The sequence below is a fragment of the Ochotona princeps genome, chromosome 1 (assembly GCF_030435755.1).
Source record: "Ochotona princeps isolate mOchPri1 chromosome 1, mOchPri1.hap1, whole genome shotgun sequence".
Lineage (NCBI taxonomy): Eukaryota > Metazoa > Chordata > Mammalia > Lagomorpha > Ochotonidae > Ochotona > Ochotona princeps.
The window spans coordinates 6,509,531-6,536,683 of NC_080832.1; the positions used below are offsets into that span (position 1 = coordinate 6,509,531).

Consider the following 27,153-nt stretch of genomic DNA (forward strand, 5'->3'; position numbering starts at 1 on the left):
ACAGGGTCACAGGGACAAGGCCCAGCAGCACCTGCCATCCCACTCACACGGGGGACGCTACCTGAGTGGCGCACCAGCGCAGACAGGTCGTAGCGCTTCTTGCCATCAATGGCCCCACACGGGAGGCCTTCCTTCTCCTTGATGCAGGCGTACTTCGTGTCCCAGACGAAGAAGTAGGTGCAGTCGATCTCCCCAGTGTAGACAGGTGCTCCTTTGCCTTCATTATCTGAGGAAGTCACAAGCAAATAATAATAATAATAATCATTTAAAAAACAAAAACTGAGCGACATGACCAAACGGGGGACTGTCCAGGGAGGGGAGGCGGGGGAGAAAGGACCTGGCAAACAGGACAGGGGTTATCGCTTCTCGGCCTTTTGGCTAAGATCAAGCGTAGGACCGGGGTTAACTGTCAAATGAAGGTCATGTTTCTTTGCAAGAGACCCCGGAAGTCAGAGATAAGAGCAGCCACCATGAAGCAGGCAAACACAAACACACCGGGGGGACTTCCGTTGGCACTGAGCCTTATTGAGCGGGCCTGACAGACAACTGTCAAGAGGGCTGGAAGGCCATAGGAGCAGCCCCAGCAGGCTTCCCACAGATCTGGGGAGGCCAGGAGCGTCCCCCCAATGCAAGGCAGAGAATTGGTTGTTCCAAAAGCGTTGGTGACTTAATGGTGCCCCTGGAGCAAGAACAGGGGCCCCAAGGGGATTGGGCCCTGGGAGGGACACACGGAAGGAGGCGGCTGCCCATGGTGGCCCCAGCTGCGGTGTACTGCTGACGGTCTGCCCCAACAGCAGGGGCCCACCTCCCGTGCTGCCAGCATCTTGTGACTGTTGGGTGCACACGGCTGTGGCCCCCTCCAAAATCAACAGTCACCCCCTCTGCTGCCTCCACCTGTGGGTTTCCGATCCACCAGCCAGCACGGCTCCGCTCCAGCTCAAAAACCCCACGCTGCACGGGCCACTTCCCCTTTCCACGTGGCTTGGGATTCGACAAATTCTGCTGACTCTCCCCTTGCTGGAAATCCTATTCCCTTGCCACTGCAGGCCGGTGGGCCGCTGGCAAAAGCCCCGTTTTCCACCCCTGACGGCTTAATGATCCCTGCCTGGACCTCCCACGCAATCAGCCTCCTTGAGGTTTCCTATCTGGAGAGGCTTAGTGTTCGAAGGGAAATCAGGTTCTGGATCAAGGCAGACAACATTTCCATTGTAGGCACTGCTAAATGTTGCATACGATCATCACCATCGTACCAAGCCCAACCTCAGCCTCCCATCACACGAAGGCTGTTTTTGTGGGCTTTCCACATACTAACATCCTGGGTCCTCCAAACGCTGTGGCTGGGATACAATTTTAGCCCAATTTGTAGATTCGGGGTGGTCGTAGTTTTACAGCTAGAAAGTAGGGGAGCTAGGAAGCCAGCTCAGCTAGCCTAGCCCTGGAGCCGGGCTCACTCCCGCACGTAAGGCCGCCTCCTGCTGCCGCTTTACGGCCTTCCTTTCCTTCCTGTGCCCCTTGCTCGGGCTGGCTGGCTGTGTTTTGTTTGATTGTGACTGCCTTAAGACACTGTCCGGAAGAAAGAGTGGCCCCCTGCCTTCCTCTGACCCAGGAGGGCAGCATCCTGGAGACAGCCCTGCCTGGGGAGTCTGGCATTGCCCACAAACCTGCATGCTGACCTTGCAGTAGAAACTTGCACCTGCCCCCTTCAGCCCATCACATAGCTTGCATGTGGCTGAGTCCCACCGGCTCTGGCTTCAGACCCCCTCTGGGTTTTTATGTCTCAATGGGCAAAGACTTCCTTCCACAGTCGGCACACGCACAGACAACCCCAGCAAGGGCACTGAGGGCCCCCAACCTTCCGGCTGGGCTTGCACCCAGGGCTTGAGTAAACTGCCCAGTGCATACATTCAGCGACCTGGATGCACCTTGCCTGTGTTCTTATCTCTCTCCCCAAAAGATTTCATCAGAGCAGGGAACCACCCCTGCCCTCTCCCCATCCCATTTGTTTGGCAACGGAAGGACCTTTGCTCAGGGGTCCCCTTTGCCGGGGGCCTGTGTGGTTCGAGTCACTCTGTCTATGTGGAGCAGGAGCTTCTCACACCACCTCTCCCCCACACTCACACCACCCCGACGGCACTGGCTGGCTCCCCAGGGCAGCACGATGTGTGGCTTCCCGGGTTCTGGATCTCACAGCTGCTTCCCAAAAAGGAAAGGGTATTTTTTGGGGGAGAGGAAGGGCCAGGGCCTCTCTGCCTAATGACAGGGGTGGCATCCACAGCTCTCAGCTCTGGGGCAAAGACAGCACCAGCCAGACTCTCCTTTCCTTCCGGAGATCAAGATAAACAGCCTTCCCACCTTAAAGCCTGGGCCAAGTGACTTAGTTGCAGTTCATTCAAAAAAAAAAGAGCCATTTCCACTCTGTATAGACCACAGACGGTGGCCCCTCAAGATGGAAACAGCGTGGGAGGTCCTAGAAGCCCACCATGGAGCTGAGCCCACCTCCAGCCACGGCCTCCAAAGGCCCGTGTTCAACAAGGCGAGCAAGCGGGGAGGGACTGGACCATTCCAGTGGGTGCGGACTGCTTAATCAACCCCTCCTCACACGCTTCCCATGTTGTTGCCTGATGTCGTCCAGTGCCCAACGTGCACAGGAAGGCACCGCTCCACCAGCACACTTGGCTCGAGCCATGGAAGCATGAGTGACTGTGGTGAGGCCACCTGAAAATGCAGGGGCCTTGGATTCTAAAGCACAAATTGGGACAGGCGTGATGGCACAGTGGGTAAAGGCCCTGCCTTCAACACTGGCATCCCACATGGGAGCTGGAGAGTCCTCAACTGCATCATTTCCAATTTAGCTCCTTCATGATGCTCTTGGGAAAGCAGCTGAAGACGGCACCACTGCTTGCTGCCCCCTCTGTAGGAGGTACACTCGGGCTCTTGGCCCAGTCCTGGTTGTTGTAGCCTTTCAGAAAGCAAACCAGCAGAGGGAAGATTCTCTTTCCTTCTCTCTGCTCCGCTCTCTCCCCATAACTCTGCCTTTCAAGTAAACACATAAATCTGCAAAAGTAAAGAAACAATTCCTGGAGACCCAACTTAAACTATAAACCACGGGTAAACTACCTTACACAGCCAGTTAACAACGATTAATGCTAACCCACCTTCAGAAACACGCACACCACACACAGCCACCATGTGATTCTCTCTGAAAATTCCCCATGTGAATTCAAACAAAAGTAATTAAGACACACCTTCACTGGACACTATTGGCCCCCCAGGGTCAGAATCTGGCAGGGGGCGCTGGGGAGACTTTGAAACCCTGAAGAGAGGCGCAAGCCCTCCACAAGGCACCAGAGCCCTTGTTCAGACTCCAATCTGTCCCCATGCGGACAGCCCAACAACAAGAGGACATTATGGTAGTTCATTGTGTCAATGTGGCAGGAAGAGGAGCTCCTTCCGGGCCTCGGAGTGGGGTGGTGGGACCAGACAAAGATGCACAGTTTATGAGAAGCAAATCTGAAAACAACCCATGTGGGTATCGGAGTGGCCCCTTGCCCTGTCCTTTCTACTCCTGTGTTTGCAATGTGCTGAGATAAGGAGAAACAAAGAGGGGAAGCCACCGCGGCATGTTCCTCCACCTCCTGCTCTCTCGGCTCGGCTCGGCTCTGCCACACCCACACCCTCCCCAGGTCTACAACCCTGTGCCTGGCTGTCCTCCTGTGCCTGGCAGTGGGCCTCTGGCTCACTGGGCGCTCCTACCAGCACCCCAAGGTGAGACCAGCATGCTCTCAGCCAAGGCCAAGGTTGGAGCAGGAGCCACCCGTGGCCAGCAGGGGTCCTGGAGGGCTGGCTGGGGTAACCGCAGCCAGAGCCACGTGTGCACATATGCAGGAGGGGCCTGACAAATGGCAGGGGCTGCAGAGCAGAAAGGGCTGGAATCCACAGCTCAAATTCCACCCTTGGAAGCAGGCTGGGAGGGGAAGGGGAGGGGAAGGAGCTGGGAAACCAGGGGAACCTGAGGGGGAGCGGGGCCTTAGACCGGATGGAGGCCAGCCGGAGGCCAGACAGGCTCTCCTCGCTCACAAATCCCCCAGCAGAACAGCTCCATAGGAGAGGTTCACAATGCTGCTCTGTGTCCACCACAGCAGCCTGAATGCCATGAGTCCGGGTCCCACTCCAGCCCACTGTGCAGCAGCTAGTCCCTCCTTGTCGCCTTACTGCCCTCCATCACAGCCCCAGCATCTCCTTGGGACTCTGGGATGCTGCAAGGCTCTAGTCTAGCATACACTCCAGGAGGGCTCAAGCAGCCCTTTGCGGACTGTTCTCTGCTCCTCTCCTCAACATGGAACCTGCAGGCCTCACAGGGCCTTAGCGCGTAGGCACCAGAACAATGCTGCACCATGAAACTGACAAATGAAGGGTGGGAGCAGGTGGGGAGCAGAAAACAGAATCCAGTGGGAGAGTGCAGCCCAAGCGGAGAGGGGAGGGAGGACCAGGCGGCCAAGGCACATCCCAGGAACAATAGCATTCCAAGGACAGAGCCACAGCACTGGCTGGGCTGTATGACCCCAGGCCCCACCCTCTCCCGTGTCCATGCCTTGAACAGCCGCCCCTCCCAGTCCTGCATGAAGCACCTAGGAGCACGCCCTGTGGCCAGGTCAACTGAGCTCTGCCGTAGAAACCTGAGAAACAAACAGAAAGGGCCAGAAAGACCCTTGGGGTGGGGTGGCCGCCACATGCACTTGGGCCAGTGGTGCACAGATGGGGCTGGAGACCAGGTCCAGTTCCAAAACAAGAGCTCTGTAATGGGGAGAGTCAGCTGCAGGGGTGCCTGGGCGTCGACGGGTGGGGATGGCAGCCATTACCTCTCCACAGGCGCCACCCAGGTCTGAAATGTTTAAGACACAGGAGTAGCACAGTGGGGACATGGTGGCACCTCATGGCGCCTTCTGCTAAATGTGTGCTATGCTCGATCATGGCAGGGCCCTTTGGGCTGCCTCAATACTCATTCATTCCCTGAATGTGGCAGCACGTACTTAAGATTGCAGAGTGCACCCAGCTCTCATCTCTCCACTCCTTGAAGCAGAGACAGAGACTCTCCTAGCAAGCCCCAGTGCTGGGCCCACTCCCAAAACAAACACTGAAAGCAGAGGGAAATAGAAACAGGACGTGTGTGCCATGAAGGGGGCAGGGGCCCAAGTCCAAGAGAAAGACCAGGTTGGGATTGGGGGAGGCCAGGTGCAGGTGGAAGTAGAGGAGGGAACATCTGTCTGCTCCATTGAGCATAAGTCACCATGGGCACAGGGCTGCAGCGCCCTTCAAGGCACAGGCTAGGCCTGAACCCTGCCTCCACACTCACCTGCAGTCTGATTGCACTCAAAGGTTATGACGCTCATCCGCTGAAAGCCTGAGCTGCATTCGTCACCTCCAAAGTAGATCAAGGTCAGATCTCCGTCCGAATACCTGGGTTTGCAGATACGCACACAGACATGTTGGGCAGAAGCAGGGCGGGCTGGATTTGTTTTTTTAAAGATGTCTACATGAAGCCTTTTGCATAGCATCAACAAATCATTACTGACATAAAACAGCAAGCTCTCCAGCCAGCTTGGGGGATGGGGCTGAGGCTAGGGGGTGGGAGGTTGGGGGGACGTCGAAAGGAAATGAGTTCCAAATGGACGGACTTGTCGTCCTCTGAACTTCAAAGTCCTAACGGGCTGCAGGAAAGTGCTGACGGCTTCGCTGCGAGCATGAAGACTTCTTCTGCTCTCACTCCTGGACTCTGTGCAAAATCAATCATGTCCAGGGTCCAGGCAGCCTTTCCGGCCTCTCGCCCCTAGGATCCCGCTTTCAGAGAGCTGCGTCTCCAAAATGGCTTTTGTGGTAGTAAACTGCTAAGCTAAATGCACCAAATGCATTTGGGGCGGAGGGGGAGAGGGTGACGCTGTTTAAAACTTGCATGGAAGGCTAACAGCATTTTCAACTCTCAAATCACCAGAGGAGAAACCCAAAACTCTTTCTGAAGAACATGGATTTTTAAACACAGAATCGTAAACTAATTGATGTGCCTGCAGGCTGGATCCTGTCACACAGATTTAGGAAGCGCACAGCTCTAACATAAGCGCTTTCATTGTATAGCCAGAAAAAAAAAACGCCAACTGTTGAGCCACTCACATAAGAAACAGGAAGGGACGCTGGCTTAACCGATTTTCCTGAACTTTATGGAAAAGGGAAAGAGGAAGAAGAGTAAATTATGTTTCCTAAAAATATAAGGGGCCTTCAAAAAGTTCGTGGAAAATGCATACAGTGAAAAAGCTCTGTGCAGAGTCAGGATTTTTTTTTTTTTTTTTTTACAGCGAGGAACTATCTTTTGACTCCATTTCCCACTGCCTGTGCCCTGCCGGGGTGGGGTGGCAGCCTACGCACCGGAGGGTCTGGTTTTGTCCTCTGCCAGACACTTTGCGCTGGGTAGTGTCCGCCTTCTTGACCTGGCAGACAGCGGCATCTCTGTCGCGGCAGTTGGTCATCCCTGCTCCCCCGCAGATGTTCAAGTAGAACAGGTACTCTCCCCCGTCGGAAGTATAGGGCAAGCCTGGGCCGGTGGGCCGGGCGGGGGGAAGGAGGGAGAGGTGTGTTCTTACACAGACACACGCTGGCCCCCTGGGCCACAAAGCTGGCCCTGCCCCCCTTCCCAAGCAGGGCAGCATCAGGAAGCAGCAGGGGCTCACCTGTGGGCTGGCCCAGGGGGCTGAGGTCCACGGTCACGTCGTGCTGCCGGCTGCTCAGGGAGCAGCTCCTGCTTTCCAGGTAGTCCCGATAGCAAGCGTACTCAGTCACCCACTCGACCTCATATCGGCAGTTAGATTTAGCGGTGAGTCTGGGAATGGTACCCTGGCGGGAAGAGTGTCAAAAAAGAGGCAGACAAAAATGCTTAAATGTGATGTACGTGCAGCTCTGCCACGCTTCTACGGAGCTCAAAGACAGGCTGGTGGTTTGTTTGCTTGTTTGTTTTAATATATATGTATTTCTGCTCCTGCCTTTGGAATTGTAACCGCATTCCAATCTTTGGGCTTCTCACAGCTCGGTTTCTTTTCCAGGCCCCTTCAGGGTGATCTTGCCCACCCTGAACTTGGCATCAGTTGGTCATGGTTACCACCTGGACAAACAGCAAAAACCCCTACGGTGTCGTGTGACTCAGCCAAGGCTCCTGAGATTGACAAAAGGGTCTTGGGTGTCCCCTTATCTGCTCCCAGCCCCGTAGACTCAGACAGGGGCCCAGCCACCCTGTCTCGTTTATACTCTGGGGCTCGCACTGGTGGGCCCCATGATGGGATGCTGATGTGGGCTCTGAATCTGGGGAGAAATGGCTTGCTGGTCTCAGGACCAGACGCCCCGTGTGGCTCAGCTCACTCCGTAAATATTTATTGAGTGCCTGTTGCCTGGCAGGCCCAGTGCTGAGCTCCAGCTCTATAAACAGGCCACCCCTCAAGCAAGCTGCAGGTCTGCAGGTTCGGCTGGCCTCTGACTCAGACTCGATGCTTCTCTACGCCGGGCCCAGACGGAGCTGGGTGCTGAGTGAGAGACGCCAGGCGCACGGCTGGGAGGGCATGACATGTCGCTGATAAGAAATGTCCAGAAAGAGCAGCCGGTGGGGACAGAAGGCAGATTCCCGGCTGCCTGGGAGAGGGGGTGGGAACAGGAAGAGGCACAAGCCTTCGTTCTGAGATGGTGAAAACATTCCAAAAGTGGGTGGTGGGGAAGGCTGCCCAGTTCTGTATATACTAATAGCCACCAAATTACACTTAGGCAAGCAAATTTATAGTATAGAAATGCAACACAACATTTTCAGAAACTCTTGACTTGCTGTGTGTTCTCCTAGGAGCTGACCTGAACCTCCTAAATACTGGGTGTCCGGACACACTGAAGCCAAGCACTTCTGGCTGAAAACGGACCCTCCAGCCCCGCTAGTAACAACCCCCAACCCCCTCATCCCACCCACTGCTGGGGAAAATGGACCCTCCAGCCCCACTAGTAACAACCCCCTCCCCAGCCCCTTCATCCCAACCACTGCTGGGGAAAACGGACCCTCCAGCCCCACTAGTAACAATCCCCCAGCCCCCTCATCCCACCCACTGCTGGGGAAAATGGACGGACACTCCCACTTCTCTCAGCCACCATGCTGCAAAACTACCATGACCAACGACAGAACCAATGGAACCAGCCAACTACATCTACTACCAGCTTGGGTCGTCTGGCCAGGGTTCCCATCTGTAGGAACAAATGGGAAACACACAAAACACTCTTCCTCCACGTTTGCGTTGGGAAAGGACGTTGGAGGCGCTCCGTGCAGCTGGCAGCACACGGGCATGAGGTCTGGGGGCGTAGAACGGACAGCTGCGCCTTGACTCCCCACCCCCATCACACTCGCACACAGAAACCAGGCCAGGGGCCAGCCCCGAAATCAGAGCAAATTCCACATTTGCTGGGTGGGGGTAGAGGGGAAGCGGGGGTGGGGGGTGGGGTGGGAGTGTGGTTCTTGGGCCAAAGAATTCAGCCCCTCCCACTTCTTTCTGCTGGAAGAAGGCAGAAAATAAATGAAAGGAAAGTCCGAGCCCTTCCTCTCCGGGGGGAGGCCCCCTCTCTATCAGCACCCTGGACTCTGTGAAAACACTTAAGCAGCAAACTGCAGAATGCACGGGTCGCCCAGCCATGGGGACTCAAGGACAGGACTGCAGCTGTGCTGGGGATTTCACAAACAGCCAGAGGGCAGAGTCATAAATCTGCCTGGGGAGAGTGATTGAGTGAGGGGGAAGGCAGGCAGTGGGGCCCAGGGAAGAGGGATTCAGGGAAACGTTCCCCTCAAGAAATCCCAGGCTAGAGAGTACGCTTAGCTTGCCAACCATCCACTAAACGCACCAAAAAAAAAAAAAAATCCCACGCCACGAAGCACACACATGTGCTCCAGCCGACCAGAATAAACCACCACCAGGTGCAGGTCAAGCCTCGGGCACTCCCAGCTGCTGCACAGAGCAGCCCACATGCTCTTCCCACTGGGGTCCCCCATTTCCTGCACCCAAACCCACACACACGTGTTCGTCCCTGGTCTTGGTCACCAAGACTCAGCGCGCCATACCTCTCTGCGTTCCGACGGGCAGACAAACGTGACCGTCACGGCGGGGCTGTGTCCATCACAGAAGTCCAGCTTCTCTGCCCCTTCCTTCACGTAGCTCAGGACGAGTCTGCACCAAGCCACAGCAAGAAACGGACATTACAAAGTGCGGCCCTGTCCTCAGGGTGTACAAGTGGTGAATACAGTTCGGGTTTAACATAACTTTTATTTCCTTTCCCATTTGGAGAAGTTGGGAGGTGGGGAGGTTAGTGGCTTCAGTGAAAGCTATCTTGTTAAAAATCAAATAAATACAATGACCAAGATGTAAATTTGAAAGACTCAGAAAAGGTGCTAGAGTAAAGCAAACAAAACAAACTTGTAAATGATCTAACAAAACACAATAAACACAGACAAGCAGGCCCAGCACATTTCTGACTGCAAGCCAACGACCTTTCTTAAAAAAAAAAAAAAAAAAACCAGGAGACACTGCTGGCCCAGCAGTTGCAGGCGTGGGCTCTCCCCGCCCACCCAGAGCAGCAGCAATGGGCCCCAGCAGCAGGAAGCGCCTGGCGCCCATCGGCGGGCACCACTCGCTGTGGAATGTGCCCATGGCTCGCAGGCCGGCTGCACAACAGCTGAAAACAGACGCCTGGCCTGTCCTCTGAGCCAAGCCTGGGCCTCTGCTGGGTGCCCCGCATCTCGCCCCACCCTTGCCAGCCTGCCCCAGGACAACACTTACCATCTGTCACTAGGGACAAAATGTTGGGGCTGCAACCCCAAGCCCTTGGTACTGTGTGTGGAGACACAGGGGCTTTTTAAAAAGCAAAGGTTTTTTTGGTTTTTTGGGTTTTTTTAAGGAAAAAAGGAAAAGAAAAGCTCATCAGGTGGGAGCCCTTAGCAGTTACGTCCAGGGTCGAGTAGCAGGGGGACAGGGGTCCCCTTATTAGAAAAAGAGATCCAGGGCCCGGCGGCGTGGCCCGGCGGCGTGGCCCAGTAGCTAAAGTCCTCGCCTTGAACGCACCAGGATCCCATATGGGCGCCGGTTCTAATCCCGGCAGCTCCACTTCCCATCCAGCTCCCTGCTTGTGGCCTGGGAAAGCAGTCGAGGACGGCCCAAAGCCTTGGGACCCTGCACCCGCGTGGGAGACCTGGAAGAAGTTCCTGGATTCTGGCTTCGGATTGGTGCAGCACCAGCCATTGTGGTCACCTGGGGAGTGAATCATCGGATGGAAGATCTTCCTCTCTGTCTCTCCTCCTCTCTGCATATCTGACTTTGTAATAAAAATAAATAAATCTTAAAAAAAAAAAAAAGAGCGAGATGCGTGGCTAGACGGGCAGCAGCACACTGAGGAAGATCCCTTCAGCCGACTGACTGAGACTGCTATCTCTAACTGCATACTGTCCCAACTGCCATTCAGCTACACCACTGGCTCCAGCAGCCAGGCGGCCCTGAGGCTCCCAGGACTGGGAGAAAAATCAGAAACCCCGACCTCAGGTCACGATGTGGTTGTGTGCAACAGGCTACAGCCAACAGGCCTGCCGAGAAGAGTGGAGAGTGAGGTAAACAGCATCACTTATCACAAGGGGCCAGCGACCTCACTCTAGAGAGTAGGTGAGCATGAAGCCGCAGGGAGGAGGAACAGCCCCCTGGGCTTCTGCCTCCCACAGAACCTCAGTACAAGACAGCACAGGTGGCACTTAAGCGAGGACTAGATGGGGACACATACACTTCACTGTCGTTAAAGACCAGTGACTGGAGACTGACCCACAGACAATTCAGCCCACATGACCAGCCCCGTGGCCCTGCTTGGAAGGGACGTGTTTGCAAAGCCCCAGTGGGTCAGCTTCTGGCTCAAGACCTCCCAAAAAAAGAGCAGTGCCGACTCACCTGTCTCGGCTCAGCAGCCTCAGCCCCTCCTTGGGCTGGCCAACATCAAACGCCTGGTCACCTCTCACCAGGCAGGCAGCAGTGCCACGGGGACAGGCACGCAGCTGTGGATTCGCATCGTGGAGTGAGTCTGTAAGACATATCGCCACATGGTCAACTACAGTGAGTGACCATCTCAAATGTGGCCAGTACACGAGCCCTTGGGCCCAGGGTTCCCTCAGAGGCATCCCGGAGTCTATCCAAGTCTCAGGAGGCACTGTGAGACCTGGGCAGAGCCCAGGAGCAGTGACCATGCCACTACCACTAGTGCCACCTCCTGCACGTGCTACCTTAGCTGCAGAACCAGCTGATCACTTGGTGTTTTGCCCTCTGCTGGGGGCAGGGGGAGGAGAGAGGCATAGTGCTCAGAACATGCTGATGTGTCCGAGATGAGGACAATGACGGGAGCTGTGTGTCCCGTTGCCCAGCGTGGCTCAGTCAGTCCTGCTGGGTGCTCTCACCTGCCTCAGTCTGAGCTTGAGCGAGCCTCCACAGAGGGGCTTTGGGAAACTCCTGCAGCCTCCCTGGGGTTTCTGTGCACCCTGTGTCCCCTGCTGGGAGCAAGCACACTGGCCTTTCACTCCCTCAGGGCAGTGGCCAGGGATGCAGCTCCCACGTGTGAGGCTGGTTGTACTGGAAGATAGCGTGGACCTCAAGGGTAGGGCCCCGTGAGAGCCCTGGGGCTGCTGGCTTTCTCCTGGGAGCCCGGCTGGTTCTCCCGTGGAAGCTGGAACCCAGCCCCACACAATCTCTCTCACTGAGTGCCTGTTCACAGATGACTTCTTCCTCCCACCCATGCCCTGTATTGGGGGCCTCACAGGACCCTGCATTGTTCTGGGCTGTTTGGACCCCAGCAGCCAAAGCCGCCCACTACACATACTCTGTGCCTTTAATTTGTCACTGCCTCATCTACTGCACCTAGGTGTTGCGAAGCAGATATGCACGGGGGTGGTGGGCTGTGTCTTAAGACCCCACTGTCAAGGCTGTTTTGCTCCACATGCAGTTTTCTGGGGTGCCCCAGTGGGGCTGTTTGGGTTACCAGCAAAGCCAAAGGTCAGTGCCCCCAAGAGTGCAGAGTTGAACCAATAGCCTAAAGGGGGAAAAAAAAACTGAACTTGACCTTGAGGTTTTGAGAATCAGGTTCAAACCTGGATTGCAGTTCAGGGTAATTTCTAGGGAATGGAGAGGCCGCCTGAGCCGAAACGTGGCCGGCTCGTGTGAATCAGCCTGCTAGAGCTCGACTCTCCGTGCCAGCAGGCCAGGAAGCAAACATCCAGTTGATCCTTAGAACCCCCGCATGGGGGCTGGGGAGCCCCATGTTTTCGGGGTTGCAAACGGCCCATTTAGTCCAAAAGTCAATAATCTACCAGAGTGCTGGAAGTGACAACTCAGCTCGAGATACTGACCCACTTGAGACTAAGACTTGGCTCTGCTGGCTTCCCCTCACCCCAGAAGAGCAATAAATCCTGTCCTTGGACGGCAAAAGACTGATGTAATGACCTGCCACGCACAAGGGAACCTAAAATCATCACTCATCGCTTTCTCGGGGAGTGGTTGGGCCAGGGGCTGGGAAGGGGAGCAATATGACTTTTAACTATTTGGACATCAGACACAAACAAGATGACACACGATGGAGAGATACAATTTACACCATACTTTAAATTAAAACTCCTGCAGCTATCACCCAGTACTATCCCCATGTACCCTTCAAAAAGAAAAAAAAAATCATTGCCCAATGTTTCTAAGAATAAAGCAACCCTTTCAGGAGCCCACAGTCAGCAATGCCAACTCCTCAGGTGAGGCCAGCACTGGCCGTCAGGCCTCCCGAATTACAGCCCCTGCCAGGATGCAGGCAGCCAGGTAAGTAAGGGCACAAGCGTCTCCCATGGGCACAGGCATCTGCACAGGAAGTGACATCTGCGTCACCCCCAAGTACCCACCAGGCCTTGGTTACCCTCACCACCTTCCACCTGGCTGGTGACCAGAGCCCTGTGACATCAGTGCATGCACACAGCAGCCTGGAGAGCAAGAACATGCAGCTTGATGGGGTCTGCAGGGCCCAAGGGGAGGCCTGGAGGCAGAATGTACCAGGCCAGAGGGCTGGGGTTGTGCCCAGAGAACATCCATAGGACAGAAGCTTTCTGCCAGGGCTTCTAAGGAGGACAAACGAGCGCCCATGGAGGGATGCAGGTGGAAGGACAGAGCCTTCAAGTCTCCTTGGAATGCTTGCTGGCATGCCCACCCAGAGCCAGACCTAGGTCTCTGCAAACGTTGATAAACAAGGAGGCCTCAGGGTCCGAGTCGTCCACCAGGTAGCCGCCGCTCAGCCTGATAAGTGGATTTAGGTCGTGTTTCCGTAACTCCCTGTCAAACACGTAGCAGGGGACCTGGAAGACAGGAGGGTGAGAGAGCCTTCAGCACGCATCTTCCCTCCCACCGAGCACTGGTCCTCATCCCTCGGGGCAGGCAGCACAAAGCACAACGGACACACGCCTCCACTCCGCAACTCTCCAGCGTCCTGCTCACCTGCAGGGGCACTGCCTCCCTCTTGGCCCCCACCACCCTTGACACCCTCACCTGTAACATCTTCCCCTTACAAACACTCCCCACAGCACGCAGCCTGTGTCTGCACCTCCAGCCACCCCTGCTCCCCAGCCCCGGCCCATGCCTCCATAGAAGCCGCCTGCCAGGTTGGCCACATCCTCCCTGCTGCAAAGGTCACCCTCCCAGTGGGGGCCTCTTCTGCCTCAGCCCCTCAGGCTTCAGAGCTCCTGACCACTCCTGCCTCTGCAGTCCTTGCTTCACCGGGTTGCCGGGGTATCCAGGGGGTCCTTCCTGGTCTTTGCCTGTCCAATGACTGCCACCCTATCCTCAGCCTCCTGGGACCGCCCCCAAAACTCCTCCCCTTGGGGACTCAGCTTTAAATAACTTGCCACAGGTTCCCAAATGCCCAAAGGCATCTCAAAAAAGTGCATGTGGAGATAGGATGAAAGGAAAATTTGTTCTGGTGAAAAAAAAAAAAAGCTGCAACCAATGCAACCAATGTCCAAAAGACATTTTGTAGGAACTTCTCAAAGTCCCATTAGTAGGCACATTTACTTTTTTTTAACTAAAAAAAAAAAAGTTATCTTTTAATTTCATCTTGCGTAAGCTTTGCTGAAGTCCCCACGTGTGTCTCCAACTTCAACTTCGCACAGGTCCAGACTTGCAAAGACAACAGGAAGAAGCTGGGCTTTCAACTCTGCTGTGACATGCTTTGGCCATGGGCAAACTGAAACCCCACGCCTCAGTTTCCCCATGAGCCCAGATGGAATAATAAAAGCAATCATTTCTGGGGGCTGCTGGGAGGAAGAAGGGAACTGGAAGTAAAGCCCTGGGCACAGCCCCTGGCAAGGAGGCAGGGGGTATTAGTTCCACTGTTACTTTACATAGCTACTTCAACACACAGAAAGGCACCTGACCCTTGACATTTTTCAAGCAGGTCTTGGATTTCTCCCTTGAAGCTGCTCGGTCCCACTGCCCACCTCAGCATTAACACAAGGCCCCCACTGCTCATTTCCCAGGCACTGCACCTTCTCCCCTGGCTCTTGCACCCACCCTACCCCACGACTCCACAAGCACAGGGCAGAGGTTTAAAATGAAGCTAGGCTGCATCTCTCTCCTCTAAATGCTTCCCCGGTCCACAGAGAAGGAAATCCTGGTGGCTGCCTGGCCTCCAGTGTCTTCTAACCACTGGGAATCCTCTCCTCTCCCTCCCCTCCCCCGAGTCTCCACAAGGCTGGCTCTCTGCCTCGCTCTGTTCACATCTGTCCCCTCTCCCGGCACAGATGCCACTGTCTGTTGTCAGGTCCCCATGCCGCATGCTGGCCCACTGGAGTGCGGGTTCCTCAAGTGCCCGAACAGCAGCTCAGTGTGGGGAGATGAGCTCCCCCTTGGAGCCCCTAATGTAGCCCTACTCACTTCTCGTCTAGGACCACTCTCTCATCTCTAGGAGCTAATGGCTTTTTATTTCAAAAATGTCAAGGAGCCATTACAGCTGAAGACACCTCACGTTTCAAGAGTTCTGTCTGCTGAATGCAGAGCAAGCAGCCCAAGGACAAGCCCCCTTCATCTCCAAACCAGTGTGCTGGCATCACTGTAACTGTCCCAACAATTCGTGTCATTTCAAAGTAGCTTGTTTCATTACTTCCTCTGGGCACATTCCCTAGAATTTTATCTTCAGACTGTGGTAATAGTCACAAAAAGTTAACCGCTTCACATGCTGCTTTCAAGTTTGTCGTAAGTGATGCTATCAGGCCAGCAGGGATGCTCTAGCCCAGTAACCTTTCTCCGCAGCCTGGGCTGCAGAGACCCCACGGAGAGCCGCCAGTCCCTGAGCCCTGCAGCAACAAAGGCGCCTGGGGCTGGGCAGGCAAGCTTCTCCTAGGAATTCTGCAGATAACACAGGAAGCCTGGGCCACTCCCCACTCAGGCTCTGGGGGCACTGGCACACAAGGCCGAGAGCTAATGCCACACACCCACAGGCCAGCAACGGAAGGCGGTCCTGCAAGTGAGCTGAGTTGGGAAGTGAGGAGCAGCCATAGGCACCCCTGATTCTACACACTGAGAGCCTACAATCCATCCCATAGCAAAATCACACAAAAACCTGGGGCTGCTAGGGCTCCGGGAGGTTGGTCATGATGGGAGACAAGTTCACTCCCTACCTGGCACCCAGAGAACCAGGGACAGAAAGGGGGTACCGGGTGCCACAGGGTGAGCTGGGCTCAGAGACCAGCCCATTTCTCATAGCCCCTGGAGGAGCTCGTGCTGGTGAGACCCCCACTGGGACCCTGCTCAGGACAATTGGCAACCTTGAAACCCTCAAGGCTGTCTTCTGGCCAGAGAAGAGGAGACACACCCAGCTCAGAGCTCCCCAGAACTGGAGTGCACGTCGGAAAAACAGGCAAGGCCACTGGGACGCCCTCCCTCCCTCCCTCCCGCCTGCTTCCCGCTCCAGCGAGCAGAGCAAGGGAGACATTCATAAGACCAGGAATTTCGCAGCCCGGGGAAGAGGGCTGCCTGCCAGCTTCAACACACCGCACATTGAGTTATGTGCTCCGTGTTTTTGTATGTCCATTAATCTTACTTATGTAACTCCACAAGGAGCGCCAGCACGCCAGTTCTGCATTTTATATGTTCCCGAGGACGCCAGGAAGGGGCTTGGACATACAGAACATTTTAAAGAAATCACTGTCTTGAGAACCTCTGCCAGGATCCGCTGAACAAGCAGAACAGGGTGGCTTCGAAAAAACGCCTGGCCTGGAGCTACCAGGATCCTTTGCCTGTGCAGCTTTTCTTCTCAATTCAGCCACGTCAACGTGGCATGGAAACTGAGAACCTAAACTGATGCTATACCAGATCTAGAGTTTTCTGCTGTTTTTATTTTTAATGCTCAGAGGGTTTGATAGACGCACAAAGCACTCCGTGCGTTTCTGAAGTTATCATGCCCCAGCACCCACAGATTCTACTAAAGCCAAAAGAACCTGTGCTTCATTAAGTTCTGCTCGCCTCATCAACCCACCCCCACCCCCAGCAGGCGGTGAACACAGGGTGACACACTGCCCTGAGGGTTCCCAGCAGGTGAGAACCACGACCAAACTGCCTGAAACCCCGACTGCTTGGCCCTCAATCTACTGGAGCAAGTGAAAACTGAATGGACAAAGCCCTAGCCGCCAGGCACGCAGAGCGAGACGATAATTGAGAACAAATTGCGAACATTTCTCATGTGCTCTCGGACCAGCTTCTAAGAAAAATTGCGTGTCATTGTTTTGAGAAAATACAGACGGTATCTCCCTACTCCCACCCCAGAGAACTACTTGGCACGGCCGACGGCACACTTTCTCGGTAAAACAGTTTAGGTTTTGTGGGTTACATGAGTCACTATCACACATTCTTCTTTGTGTGTGTGTTTTTACATAAAACTTTGCAAAAATCCAAAACCTGTTCTGAGCTCTAGGGCTGTACAAGAGGCCCGAGGCAGGATCTAGCGTGGACTTGGGCTTCCCTGACTTGTAGCCCACAGAAGAAAAATCAGCCATTACTTGATTCAGAAAGGTTGGCAGATTAAAAGGCACCACTTTTAATCCAGCAAAGCGAGATATAAGGTGTCAAACGGGAGATCATGGGCATGCTGTTGGGTGAGAGACCACAAGCCCACACGTGGGGCACAGACAGGCACAGGGTCAGACAGTTTCGGGCTGGCCAATGAGGTGCTCTATAATGATCACCTGCCCCCAGTGCAGCTCAGATGCTTTTCCTTCCCACTAACAGTATGTCATGAACAATGTGACTTCTTTTTCTTTTTTTCACTTTATCTGAAAGGCACAGACACAGACAGGAAAGAGAGAGTACATCCATTGGCTCATGCCCTGAATGCCTACAATGACTGGAGCTGGTCACACTGAAAGCAGGGTCACAGCCCGAGCTCTCCAGGTGGGGGCCATTATGGCTGCCTTCCCAGGCGAGCAGTGGCAGGGATCGGAACTAGAGGCATGGCCAGGACTTGAACTGAGCACTGCAGGACGGTGGCTGGGCATCCCGAGTGGTGCCTGACAGCTGCACTGAACACTTGCTCCTGCTGATCAGACCTCAGTGAAACTTTAGTGTGACCCACCTGCTCAGAGAACAGCCCCAACTCTTTCCCTTTTCAGCTGTTTCCACAAAGCCCCTTTCCGGGAGAGAGCAGCAACACAGCTTTCCACAGCCCCCATTAGCCTTTTTCTTCTATGGATGGCCACATAGGAGACTCTGTTCTAGCTTATCATTTATCACTTTTTAAAAAAAACATCTGGGGAAAGTATTTAGCCTCGAGGTTAAGATGGCCATTGAGATGTCCACGTCAGCCCCGGCGTCGGTTCCTGGCTCCAACTCCCTGCTGCTGCAGCCCCGGAAACAGCAGCAATAGCCCATACGACTCACGGGGTCCGGACTGAGTCCCCAGCTCCCAGTTTCAGCTCCAGCTCAACACAGGCTCTTGCAGACATTTCGGTGGGTGAATCAGTGAACAGAAGATCTCTCTTTCTCTCTCTTTCTCTATGTGTGTGCATCTGTCTGTCTGTCTGCAAGTCAGTCAAATACAAAGCAAATAAATAATAAGTAGACAGAATTTCTGCCCATGTGGAATCAATCCACCAGTGAAACTTACTGTTCACTTCTCCCTTGGTAGCCCTATAGCCTGACAGTCTGCAATTCTTCAGAGCAGAAACTAAAGGAGGGAAGTGAGACCAACAATCATCTGAACAGGAAGAGGCCTGTAGGATCTGTATGGCAGGAGAAGCAGTGGTAGGTGAGCCGGGCTCTGCAGCCGACCCCAGGCAGCCAGGCCGGTGAGGGGCAGTTTGCTCAGTCGCCAAGGTCCCTCCCACACCCTGTGCAGACTGATCTTGACAATCAGGTAGCAAAGGGCATTTCAAGTGCATCTGCACCACAAAGAAAGCTGATGTTCCAATTAGCTGGATTTGGTCACCCCGCAATGTGGAAGGAGCACTCTGAGAAAACTGCTGGAAAACCAGAATTAATAGATGAGTTTATTTTGGTGCAAAATCTTTTTGGAACTCAGGCATGGCTTCTTTGGAACTATGTGTTTCCCATGGATTCTTGCAGACTCCCCACATATGTATTTCAAAACCTGATGTTGCACACAGTCAGCTGAGGGGGAAGGGGACTTGGCCAAGACACACTGTCCAAACAACAAAAGAGAAAGAGTAGAGGCAACAGGAAGAGCCGTCTTGTCTCTGAGGGGAACTGGCCAAGAATGGCGTGGGAGGAGGGCCAAGAACACCTGGCCTGTACTCACAGTGCATCCTGGGGTCAGCCCGGGGCCAAGGAGAGGGGCCTGATCATGCAGACAGGCAGAGGGGACGTAGCAGAGAAGTGCAATCCACGTGGCACAGCCAGGTCAGGAACAGGCAGCTGCCACGGGTACAGTGCAAATCCGAAGGTCAGTCCACCCTGCACCTCTGCTTCCATCAGAAACCAGAGTGGACTGACCTTCTGTGGATGAGCCACTTTGTTTCCAATCTGGGCCACCGAATCACACCCTAGGATATTTCAGATGCCCTGACCCAAAAATAAGAGCCACCCAGAAGAGTTTCAACAAACCACATGGCAACTCTGCTCAAATGGAATCTGAAAACCAAAACGGATTTTTCACCCCAACAGGCTGGACCCAGTATTTCAAATCTGAACAGCTGCTTGCATGTACTACAGGAAGACACAGTCCGGGGACTTCCCCTTTACCTCCTTGAGGGCTTTGAACGTGGCTTTCTTGCAGGCTGCCGTGGTCTTCCACTCAAAGTAATGCACACACCCTGTGGCCGTTACAAATTCAGGAGATCCCTATTTATTAAAAAAAGAGAAGAAGAAGAAGAAAAGTCAGTATCACACACATAGGTCACATAGTTTCTTTGTGAGAGCAAGAACAGGGACTGGAGGAACAGCCAGCTGGGACACAACTGTTTCCAAAGGGGTCACGGAGAGGTTCCCAAACCCCTAAGTTCTGAGACAAAGGCTTCATGACATCGGGCTGGAATTTTAGTGTAGCTGCTCCAGAACTGTCCCTCTGTGAGCAGTGAACTCATGGGAAGTAATGCGCAGAGCCGTTCCACTCTCAAACTCCAAATGTTCTCTTCACCAAACGCCAGCAGATATCAAAGCCAGAAAACGTGACCTCACGCTTCCTGAGAGGGGCCCCGGGAGGAGCCCTGTCTGCATCTGGCCAGGCCCGGACGTCCCACAGACCCCCACCCTGGAGGGGCCTCCCGGCAGCCCGCGGCCAAGACTGACTCCAAACTGGCCAACCATAGAGCTCTCCTGGGGGACTCCCAGCACAGTACAGATTAACCTCTTGGCTCCCTCACGCAGATCAGGGGGAGGGGGCCTCTGATTCTCACAGGGTGAGCTCAGAACTCATAAAGGAAATTGAAACAGCAATGAGCTCCTTCTGCGACACAATCTGCCACGTTGCATGCACTCCCAAGCCCAGCGTGCTGGCTTTTTGTTCACCATTCAGATAAAATGTTACAGGTTTGTTTAAAATTTGACTCTCACCTTGAGTATGCAACAATCCATAAGGTTTTCATTTTACTACTTTGTGGTTTACAAATAAACAAGACTTCTTTTAAAATGTAAGGAACTATAGCAAGGCAAAGAATATTAGTTCTGCTGAAGGCGTATTTGGGAACCACTGCCCGTCTGAGGCCACGTCGCCTAACAGAGCACATGAGCAGACTGCTGCGCACACCGAGCTTGTACATGTGGAGCAGACAGCAAAAGTTATCTCCTTGTCAAAGGGCAGCATGTGGGTCCACAACCAGGCTCCCTGAGCACCATGCTGCACCCTAACGCTCTTTCTGGCTCACTTCTTCCTCTCCTGCTTCACATTGCACTCTAGGATTGCAGGAGGCAGGGACCCCCAGGTGATCTCGGTGCACGGGGATTCTGGTTCCTCCTCAGCCCCAGCTTGCCAGGATACACTTCACACCCTGACATCCACAAGGCCCAGGCACCCCCTCAGCCCTCTGCAAGGCCAGGGTGGATTTGGAAGTGATGGAAGATCCAGCCATGGATCCCATCTGCTGCTCTATGAGCTTCTGAGCTGCTGTCCTGGGAGGTCACCTGTGCCTGCAGGGCTTTGCAACAGACAGGAAGGTGGTGGGACACAGACAACACAGGAGCCGTGGAGCTTAGTTTGTCCCAACTTTTCTAAACACTGGGCTTCTCACTCAAGAACATTTGTTAAGACTTTTATACCAATTGCTCTTCCTAAAAGCTAGAAAATGTTTACTACGACTTCCTTTCTAAAACACTAAACATTAAAGCCAACCAGTTTCACATATCCAGATAAGAACAAATACCTCAATTGTTTTTAACATACTGGTTACTCAATACTATAACTATTAGTTACACAACGAAGTTAATTGTTGCTGAGGGTATGTTGGAGCCTTTAATTGATCGGGTTGATAATCTGATGGTTCTGCCCTCGGACTGGACAGGGTCTCCCCAGGAAGCTGAGGAAATAGATTGGACTATAAGATGTTGGACTCTATGTTTAGTTTATGCTTGCAAAGAAGGAATCTCAACTGTACTTGATCAGTGGATATGCAACAAGGTGGAATATTCCACATGGGGGGAGGGAGGGGGAGGAGTGGGGGTGAATCCCAATTCCAACGAAACTGTATCACATAATACAATGTAATCAATGAATAAAAAAAAAAGAAAAAAAAAGAAAAAATACCTCGCTTTACACATAAGATGCTCCTTTTAACCCAAAACAGTTGGAAACCCCATTACCCACGGGCCAGGGATTTCCGACTCCCTGAACAGACGCAGGTCTCTCCAGCTTAATGTAAAGAAAGAGGGAAAAAAATCGCTTTTGCAAGCACATTCTTCTAAACTCCTTCCAAATGAGATGCTGGGAGGAGAGGTTTTAGAAGGAAAAAATGCATCATGCCTGTGACATAAACATCCCACAATGCTTTGCATTTCACATACTGATTAATGACCAAATCGTATGCTCACACAGGATGCGGTTCAAGTTTCACTGAAAAGCTGCAATTTCGTATGCGGATTTTGCTCTGGGTGGTGAATGTAAATTGTTATTTAATTCTGCCCACTTTTCTTCTTTTTGGATTACCTGGACAACAGGACCAAACCAGTGGCAACCACTTTCGACATAAGACATTCCAAAAGCGCCTGGGGACTTACCAGGGTCTTCCCACAGCGGAAGGAGATGCTGCTCTGGACGCGGTGGCCTCGGCTCGGGGGCCCGCAGCTCACCGTGGTGTTGAACTCCAGCAGGGACCTGCTCGCACTGCGCAGGACAAAGTCGCCTGTGTGGAGAGGAGCGAGAACAGCTCCAGGTGACACACCGCAGAGACACGACCAGGGTTCGGTGAATGTACTAGAGCGTAATGATCTATCTGCCAACCGCAGGACAGCACCTCCATGCACCTCACCAGCTGCTCAAGCACTCACACTCACACACACACACAAGCCCTGTTCCCTCAGCTACCACAGGCGAACACATCAGAAGTGCTACTGCTCGTGCCTCCATTTCAAATTTGCTCACATTTCTCTACCCTTATTAGCACTGAAGCCACCCTCACCTCCCAGCTACACTCCCAACGAAACACTCCAGGCTTCCCTCCACTCTGCCTCCTTCCCCGTTCCTCAACACTTCCCACCAAGCATGCCACAAAATACAGGTCAACTCATTAGTATGACAATACTGATGTCTAATGTCTCGTTAGCATAATAATACAAAATTAAGGTTTTACACAAAATCAATGTCAGGGATTGGTATAAACAATCTAAAACAGAAACCAGCAGTACAGGAGAGAAAGCACTGAGCCATGTGGATGGAGGACTTGAAAAGGTTCAGGAAAATGAAAACAAAAGGGAACATGCATTTTTCCCATGAACTATCTCTGAAGATTTTTCATATGCATGAAATGTTTGATTGGACCACAATGTCAGATCAGTGGAGAAAAAACTGTTGGAGAAATGAAACTGGAAAGGAAACCCAGTTATTTCTAAGAAAACATAAAATTGCAACCCTAGCTACCACTGTATACAAAATCCACTGCAGGGACAAATGCTGAAGCACAACATGTTAAGCTGCCGCCTGGGACGCCTGTATCCCATATCTGAGTGCCTCCCACAGCTCCCGTGCAAGTCCTGGCCACTCTACTTCTGACCCAACTCCTTGTTCATGTGTTGGAGAGGCAGTACACATCGACTGAAGTAAGTGGCCTCTGCCGTCGTCTGTGGCCTGGCCCAACAGCAGCTGCTGCAGCCATTTTGTATGAAATGCAGCCATTTTGCAGATGGAAGATATCCCACTCTAACTCTCTCGTTCTCTCTCTCTATCTCCTGGCCTTGCAAATAAATAATCAACTATAACTGGACTACAGGCATGAATGTTAAAACCAAATTGGCAACCTTGGTAGAAAACATCTCTTAGAGACTAGCCTAAGAAGAGAGACTTCCTAAGACTCACCAACATGGATCTGGGAGTAGGCACAGGGCACAGTGACAGAGTACCTGTGAGCAGTGCCTGGCCCCAGCTCCCGGAGAAGCTGGAGGAGCCGGGCTCCAGGCACCGACACAGGCCCTGGCCCCGAGCTCCAGCCCAGCTAGAACAGGAGCTTAGGAAATAATCCAGCAGACACGAGATCTCAGCCTCTCTCTATGTCTCTCTCCTTCTTTGACTCTCATATAAAAAAAAAAAATACAAAATATTGACAAAATTAATCTTGCCAGCTTAAAGAGGCTTATATTTATCAAAAACTAGTTTAAAGAAAAAAGTTATAAAGTGGGAGATAAACAGAACTGGGAAAGAATCATCACCAAGAAGATCTCCAGTCACAAACAAATAAGGACAATCTTGCCTGTAATGCCAGGAAATAACAAATAATCAAGAGACACAGCATGCCATGGAGGAGAGAAAAGGAAAACCCACACCATGGACCCAGCTCAGTGGCTAACCCTCCCCCTGCAAGTGCCAGGATCCCACATGGGCACCAGTTCATGTCCTGGCAGCTCCACTTCCCATCCAGCTCCCAGCTTGTGGCCTGGGAAAGCAGTAAAGGATGGCCCAGGGTCTTGGGACCCTGTACTTGCATGGGAGACCAGGAAAAAGTTCCTAGCTTCAGCTCCGACCATTGCGGCCACCTGGAGAGAAAACTAGCAATAGAAGATCTTTGTCTCTCCTCCCCATAAATCTGATCTGCCTTTTCAATAAAAATTAATTTTTAAAAAGTTATTTTAAAAAGCCCATACCTGATCACTTATGTTGAGTTTTCACATCAAAGATAAAGAAGAAATTCTGAGATGGAGGGAGGGAGCAGAGAGAGAAGAGGAGGAAGAAAAGGAAAGAAGACAGAGAGGGAAAGAGAGATACTGATGGAGAAAATGGGTCACACCCAACAGATAACCTAACATGAAACTGGACAAGGTACCAACTAAAGAAGCAGAAAAGGCCCTACATGAATACATATGTGAAGGTACATTCCCCATCGCTACAGCTCCAAGCCCACGGTGGCATCCCCCCCAGCCACTCACTGGCAAAGACTAGCAGCGGGTGCTAAAGGTGAGATGGGCTGGAACACGCCCGTGCTGCTGGCCCAACAGCATGCTGGACCAGCCGCTATTTCAGTCACCATGACGCTGTGTCCTGGAATCTGGCATCCCTGTCCCTATGACCTAGTTATTCCACTCTCAGGAATGTGTGCAGGGACACGAGGTACACCCTCCATAACTGAAGACATGAGGAGGACTGGGTGTTCCTCCCAATGGCACCAGTCTGGCTCGCCAACAGAGCGAGCGGTGGGCAGCTCGCAGGAGCATAAACCACAGCAGACAGAAACAGCTGGTTTTCAGTAGTTTGATGCTACCTTAACACGTGGGTGCTGGAAAGTGAGGAACAGCATGTGTGCCTTGCATTATGCAAATGATATACACAGTTTTCCTGAAATTAGAGCCAGCAATCTGAACCACAACACACAGGGGCTCATGATTAATTTCAGCAGACACAGTGAGAATGACTGAGGAAACAGGCAAGGTGCTATTGATGACACAGTTCACTGTATCAAATAAGGAAAGAAGCGGCGTCCTCGGGAATCCAGGAAGGGACCTGGTCAGATCACACACACACACACACACACACACACACACACCTGAGGTCCGGGTGCAGCTCAGGCTCATGGCACAGCGGTTCTTCCTCCGCGCGCCCGCAAAGGTCTGCCGGAATCATCCTTTTTCCGCCCAAGAAACTCCAGGTCTTTTCCAACTTATTTCTCATTCACCGGGCTCGGCCAAAATCTCACTTTATCAGTTCTGCCCATCTGCCCACCCACAGCCCCGCCCGCAGCTCCGCCCACAACCCCGCCTGCAGCCCCGCCCAAGCTCCACCTGCAGTTCCGCCCATAGCCCCGCCCGCAGCTCCACCTGCAGCTCCACCCACAACCCCTCCCGCAGCTCCGCCCACAACTCCGCCCACAGTTCCAGGACCCAGGACAGTTCCCCTAGGCCCGGCCCACCGTGGGCGTGCCGGGGCGTGGCCTGGGGGCGGACGTGGCGCTCCAGGACCCAGGACAGTTCCCCTAGGCCCGGCCCACCGTAGGCGTGTCGGGGGTGTGGTCTGGGGCGGACACGGCGCTCCAAGACCCAGGACAGTTCCCCTAGGCCCGGCCCACGGTGGGCGTGTCGGGGGTGGGGCCTGGGGCGGACGTGGCGCTCCAGGACCCAGGACAGTTCCCCTAGGCCCGGCCCACGGTGGGCGTGTCGGGGGTGGGGCCTGGGGCGGACGTGGCGCTCCAGGACCCAGGACAGTTCCCCTAGGCCCGGCCCACTGTGGGCGTGCCGGGGCGTGGGCTGGGGGCCCGGCGCTCCAGCATCTGGTCCTCCAGGATCTGGTGCGCAGTCCAGCCGAGGACAGCTCCTCCAGGCCCGGCCCACCGTGGGCGTGTCGGCGCCTCCCGAGGGCCGAGGTCGCGCAGCCCCCGCCCCACACAACTCCGGCTCTCCGAGGGGAGCCCCTTTCAGCCCCGCACCCGAGACCCGGAAGGTCTGTGGGATCGGTATCCGAGGGTCCGCAGGACTCCAGCGGAAGGCACTCGGAGGCTCTGCTCACTCTCGGCAACACGCCCCACTCCCTCGGCCGCTTCCTGCGCCTCCTCGGCCTGCCGCGGCCGTGGACTCGGGCGGCCTGCGGAACTGCCGGGCTCGGGCTGCCGGGCTCGGGCGGACCACGGGACTGCCGGGCTCGGGCTGCCGGGCTCGGGCGGACCACGGGACTGCGGACTCGGGCTGCCGGACTCGGGCGGGCTGCCGGACTGCCGGGCTCAGGCTGCCAGGCTCGGGCGGGCTGCCGGACTGGGGTGGACTGAGGCTCGGGCTGCCGGACTCGGGCGGACCACGGGACTGCGGACTCGGGCTGCCGGACTCGGGCGGGCTGCCGGACTGCCGGGCTCAGGCTGCCAGGCTCGGGCGGGCTGCCGGACTGGGGTGGACTGAGGCTCGGGCTGCCGGAATGCGGGACTCGTGCGGACTGCCGGGCTGCGGTGGAACAGGGTGGACTGCCGCGGACTCAGACGGACTGCCGGGCTCGGGCCACTGAACTGCCGGACTGCCGCGGACTCAGGCGGGCTGAGGTGGACTCGGGCAGACTGCCGGACTCGGGCGGACTGCCGCGGACTAGGGCAGACCGTGGTGGACTCGGACGGACTGCCGCGCTGCCGGGCTGCCGCGCTGCCGGGCTCCCGGAGCGGCCAGGGCGGCTGTGCGGCAAGCGCTTCCGGCCGGGAGGCGGGCCCTGGCTGCCAGCGCGGGCGCCACCGGGCGGACCCGCCAGAGGGCGCTCCCGGGCCGGCAGTGCGCCATGCCCGCCGGCCGGGTTCGGCCGAGCTCGCCAGGCTCGCCAAGCCGGGCCCGCTGGGACCGTTCACTGGCGGGTTCGGCTGGGCTCGCCCATCGAGCTTCACCGGGCTCGGCCGAGCTCGTCAAACCAGGCTTGCCGGAACCGCCCGACCGAACATTGGACTGCTGTCTGTGTACTCCAGACCCCACGTGCCGACCTGACTTGTGCTTGCTGGGACCACCAAGCCCCACCACTCGCTCCTTGGTGCGTGCCAGGCCCCACAAGAGGAGTCGACAGGAGTCACTCCTAGGATCACCAGGCCAGACAGCCAGCCGCGCCACCACCGCTGCGGACCCCAGCAGTGGGCTCTCGGCTGACCACACCTGCTAAGACCGCCCAGCCGACCCGCTGGCCGGCCGCATCGCTCGGCTCCCGGTTGCACCGGCCGCACTCACCAGGCGGCGCTCTGGACGCGCCAGGCGCACCTGCCACGCTGACCTCCAGGCCACGCCTCCATGGTCCAAGCCAGCCGCGCCTGCCAGCGCTGCACGCTCGCCGGCATCGCCACCTGCCAGCGGGGCCTCAGAACATTGCAGACCCTGCCCGGCCGCGGTCTCCGGGCCCGCGCGAGCTAGAATGGCCGGAATGCCCCGCCTCGGAGCGCTCCAGCCCGCTGGACGCGATTTTGTATGGCCAAGATCCCCAGGATCCCCAGGCCCACCAGCCGCG

The 27,153-nt window shown here is 54.7% G+C and overlaps 1 protein-coding gene across 4 annotated transcripts in view; it reads right to left on the reverse strand.

Moving 5' to 3' along the window:
• The window catches only part of IGF2R (insulin like growth factor 2 receptor), a 91,348-nt gene that overhangs the window by 35,949 nt on the left and 28,246 nt on the right, over positions 1 to 27,153 (reverse strand). For 3 of the 4 annotated variants that reach the window (XM_058660502.1, XM_058660391.1, XM_058660313.1), the window contains exons 3-11: positions 21,771 to 21,895; positions 19,305 to 19,403; positions 13,282 to 13,414; positions 10,989 to 11,118; positions 9,125 to 9,230; positions 6,720 to 6,882; positions 6,418 to 6,583; positions 5,354 to 5,457; positions 62 to 226 (exon numbers count right to left, since the gene is read on the reverse strand). In XM_058660502.1, coding sequence (XP_058516485.1) covers positions 62 to 226; positions 5,354 to 5,457; positions 6,418 to 6,583; positions 6,720 to 6,882; positions 9,125 to 9,230; positions 10,989 to 11,118; positions 13,282 to 13,414; positions 19,305 to 19,403; positions 21,771 to 21,895 — 1,191 coding nt within the window. Of the gene's footprint in view, positions 1 to 61; positions 227 to 5,353; positions 5,458 to 6,417; positions 6,584 to 6,719; positions 6,883 to 9,124; positions 9,231 to 10,988; positions 11,119 to 13,281; positions 13,415 to 19,304; positions 19,404 to 21,770; positions 21,896 to 24,742; positions 24,857 to 27,153 lie in introns of those variants that run through there. The other variant, XM_058660442.1, reaches the window with a different exon arrangement.